Source organism: Triticum aestivum, chromosome 1B (genome assembly GCF_018294505.1).
Source record: "Triticum aestivum cultivar Chinese Spring chromosome 1B, IWGSC CS RefSeq v2.1, whole genome shotgun sequence".
Lineage (NCBI taxonomy): Eukaryota > Viridiplantae > Streptophyta > Magnoliopsida > Poales > Poaceae > Triticum > Triticum aestivum.
The window spans coordinates 440,499,209-440,503,474 of record NC_057795.1 but is presented as its reverse complement, the minus strand read 5'-3'; the positions used below and the strand labels follow the sequence as shown (position 1 = coordinate 440,503,474).

At 46.6% G+C, this 4,266-nt stretch overlaps 1 protein-coding gene across 1 annotated transcript; it reads right to left on the bottom strand.

Annotated features, from left to right (window-relative positions):
- Positions 1 to 400: 400 nt before the first annotated feature.
- LOC123092345 (uncharacterized) lies at positions 401 to 2,818 on the bottom strand. Its single transcript, XM_044514115.1, has 2 exons — positions 1,618 to 2,818; positions 401 to 989 (listed from the first exon to the last, which is right to left on the bottom strand). Exons 1-2 carry the CDS (start codon positions 2,800 to 2,802, stop codon positions 642 to 644), a joined length of 1,533 nt encoding a protein of 510 aa, XP_044370050.1. The 5' UTR covers positions 2,803 to 2,818; the 3' UTR covers positions 401 to 641.
- Positions 2,819 to 4,266: the final 1,448 nt, after the last annotated feature.

Genomic DNA, 4,266 nt, shown 5'->3' with positions numbered 1-4,266 from the left:
AGCTTCTTCCCCCATAAAATAAAAACAAAAATGATGAGTTTCTTCGCATTTCTTCGAGCCAAGATGCTGATAAAGCCACCCATCATCTACTATCTTTATGTTGCATTGACTTCTATGTGTACTTGTGTAGACATCATCAAGTAACCATTCATATTTAATATTTTCCTTTTCTAAAAGAACTCCCGGCATCTTGAGCCACCAAAGTAACAATGTACTTCCTCTGTAAACTAATATAAAAGCGTTTAGAACACTATTTCAGTAATCTAAACGCTCTTATATTAGTTTGCGGAGGAAGTAGTTGTGAAACTAATCGGCCGGAGATCAATAGTGGATCAAAAGTGGGCAGTTACTCAAGCAGACTACAAAGCAAAATATACCTCATACAATCATTCAGAACAAGGATGACAACCACCAGGATGAGGCTCATGACTTACATTGATGGTGACACTGAATGGTCGGTCTCTGCATGTTAAACATACTATACAAGTCTCTTGCAAACTAGATAGTGGAGGTACTGATGGTACACTCATTAGACATAGTAGTCAACTAGCACATAATGTGTTCGCACAATCCGAAAACTAAACTACCAATGCATTTCAACTGACGCTTAACTTGTGAGAAGAAAGGCACCAAGATCAAGATCAATTGGCAAAGAAGTGGGAAGAAACTCTCCCCAACATCCCCTTGCACATTTCCCACCAACTCCTTTCCATCCCTTCCCCGTAGATATTGGAATGAGCACCTCTTCTCAACACACAGTCTCTCCCAGCTGCTAATCCTGCTTCTAAAGTAGAGATTTTGTTCAAAAGGGAGCTAATCTCATCATCAAGTAAGAAGGCATCCATCTCCACAAATTTTACGTTGTCATCATCAATCAAAGCTTCTTTGAATGACTGCAATGCCGTGAAGAGGACAGGGGAAGCTTCTTCCGTGCCCACAGGACCATCATCTCCAACAGTGTCCCTGGCAACTTCAGTTTCTGAATCCCCCTGTGGCATTAGAGTATTCGTGCATGTAAGAGTGTTCTATAGATAATTTTGTGCAAGACAATAGATTCTAATGATACGTATCAGTTTATCTGGTTTTTACATAAGCAATGAAAGTGAAGATACTGCTACACCACTGCCATCTCATAGTGATTAGCATTATAACGTAAGTGTAAAGGAGATTTTCAGGGGAGAAAGATTTGCAGTCTCAAATAACAGCAACGCAGCGCTTCTTGTATTATATAATCTGCACAAACCCTGATGCTAAATATCCTTTTGAGTTTAAACCTGATGATGAAAACTGAAAACATTGCATCCTACTCCCTCCGTTCCCAAATATTTGTCTTTCTAGAGATTTCAACAAGTGACTACATACGGAGCAAAATGAGTGAATCTACACTCTAAAATAAGTCTACATACATCGGTATGTTGTGTCCATTTGAAATGCCTAGAAAGACAAATATTTGGGAACGCAGGGAGTAATTGATAAAGTCAGACGTGTTACTGCATGAAAACTAAAAGTCAATAGCTGATTTTCACAGCAATACAATAACCCAATGCTCACAAGTAAGGCAATTGCTTTCATATGAGGAAACTTTACCGGCATCTTCATACATAAGCATGGACTCACCTTGTCGTGCATCAAGGAAGGAGGCCAGGCCATGATGTATGGATCAGCAGGCCAATGCATACCACGTGTTTTCTCGAAGAGCAACTTCACCTCTGCTGTTTCCAGGCAAAAGGATAGGAACCACACAGAAGAAGATTTCATATCCCTGTCATAGATAACACACAGGTACACAAACCCATCAGTGACGTTCATATGCTCTCCAATGTCAGCATTATCCAGGACTGAACGCTTAGTGATCTCCTTAACAACTGTGTGCAATTGAGACATCTTGTGCAGCATAAATCTCTCGATGCCCTCATCATCGGGCGTCCAGAGCCAAACAGAAAGCGTGAATTCCTTCACATGTACGATATACAGGTTCCCATCCTTGGTTTGACCAAGCTCAAAGCTGTAGAATATGTATAGCGCTATCAAGGGCGGTGGCAGATACATTCGGGAGAACTGAAAGGTGACGGTGTTGAGAGCGAGAATGCAGTTTTTGCTCTGTAACCAACAGATGAACCCATTGGCGAGCTTAGGAATCGGGCGCCCCCATGCAGCAAACCCCCCGGACTCAGGGAAGATCTGCCACTTCATGGCGTGAGATGAGAAGACGGCCACACGCGCGCACGCCCATGAGCGATCGTGACGGACACAGACCACACGGGATGGCCTCTGGTCCTCTTGGTCAGGAGGGAGCGTGTAGAACTCGAGCCAGGCATCGATGCCTTCGCGGGGCGTCTTGGGGTAGATATTCAGGGCCCGCGCCGGCGCTCCAATATTCAGGGGGCTGTAGGAGGCAGTCTGATCGGTGCTCCGGTTGACGAAGGCAACGTACCCGTCGGAGTAGGGAATTTGGGAAGTCCCCCACTCGGAGGCGTCGCCGTCTCTGAGTAAATCAGCGAAGAAGGCAGTGGTGTCTGGGTCGGGGCTGCGGCTGGCGGAAGGGATGACGGCGTGCATGTAGGGTGTGAGCAAGAGGGCGAGGAGAGGCGGCGCGTGGAGCTCGCGGAAGCGGCGGCGGAAGGCCGGGGAGGAGCGGACCAGGCAGAGGAAGGGGCGGCAGGTGAAAGCCGCGCGGACAAGGGTCGGGAGGTCCGGTAGGCGGAGGAAGATCTCACGGAGGAGGTCGTCGGTCAAAGAGCTAATGCTGGTCGGCTCGGGCGGCGGCGGCGGCGAGGGTGGCTGTTGGGACTGGGAGCCCATGGCTGTGGACTGTGGGGAATGTGGGAGAAGCCCTGGTACTGGGTTCTTTTTCTTGGATGGGCATATCTGGCGAACGTTCGCCACCGGACGTGGCATTTGCAAACGTTCGCCTCACAGTATCGGCGCTTTTTGAAAACCTGGGTGGCTTTGTTTGCAAAACTTCCATGGCATTTGTTTAATTTTAGTGTGAAAAAGTCATCCAAAACTGCACCGTTGGATCCATATCGTGTGCCAGCTAGAGGGGTCGCTGGCAAATTCTCCCTCGTGGCGACAGTTCGCCAGCTCTACCATCTCCCTTTTTCCTGCTAGCAATTTTTAGAACTTTTTTTAGACAAATTAGAACATTCTTCTTTTTAGAATGAACTTTATTCAACTAAAACGTCGCGTGACATGCAAATAAAATTAGGGGGATCTTCCGCAAAAAAAAATTAGGAGATCTAAGAGCCACAAATGTCGCCCCAAGGTAAGGGTAACATAATCTTTAGCAAGGTCATGAGCCTCCATATATGCTCTTTCTCTCATGATCGAAAGTACCTTCGGAATTTTCGTACCCCTTCGTCTCTTGCGTCTCGCGCGAGGTAGAGGGATTTCACGCCTCCTGTTGGTGCCACTACAGATCGGCTTTGTCTTCTGTGGTCTTAGGGCCATGGAGGCATGATGGATCTTGGCACTTGCCGACGGGAGGGCTCCTGCTTCCTTTTTAGGTGTTTTTGTGTGTGTTTGTGTCATGATTAGGAAAACTAGATGACAACGAAGCCCTACAGTTGAAATAAGGTTATCCCCGACTAGCCTATGTTCTCGTGGCGTCTAGCACCATCGGAGGGCGTGTGAAGGTGTGTCTTCAATGGATCTCGTGGGATTCGGTCGGCGCTTTCCTTCAGTGATCCACTTGGATCCGACCTTTGTTCGCCTTTGTTCATGTGTCTCCAGGTTGGATCCTTTTAATCTACGCTTCACTTCACCAACGGCGGCTGCTGTTATGGTGCTCTAGTCCTATTGGGCCTTGGCCCGACGAGTTTTCGACGGTCTACTACAACAAGGTTTCCTAGCTCTGGTGAGGGAGGCACGATGACGAGGCGCGCTTTCGATTCACTCCAGTGCCTGTAGTCGTCGCTAGGTGGTCTATAGACCTGGATGTAATTTTTATTTATATTGCTCTTTGTGCTGCCTTAACAGATAATGAATAGATCAAAAGTTTTTTCCAAAAGAAAAACTTCAGAAAAGTCTTCCATCTTCATCTTTATCTCCCAAATGATGGCACTTATCCCTCTGTATGCACTCTTGAGATGATTTACAGTAGCATCCGAGTCGGTTGTTATATGAATTCTTCTCAAATACAAGTCAGGTGCCAAATCCAACGCCTCTCTGAAGTCCATCGCCTCTAAAATGTCTTCCTAACTATATTCTAGGTCACCACTACTGAAGCTCCAAGAAAAAAAACTGATCGTCCCGACATATGACTGC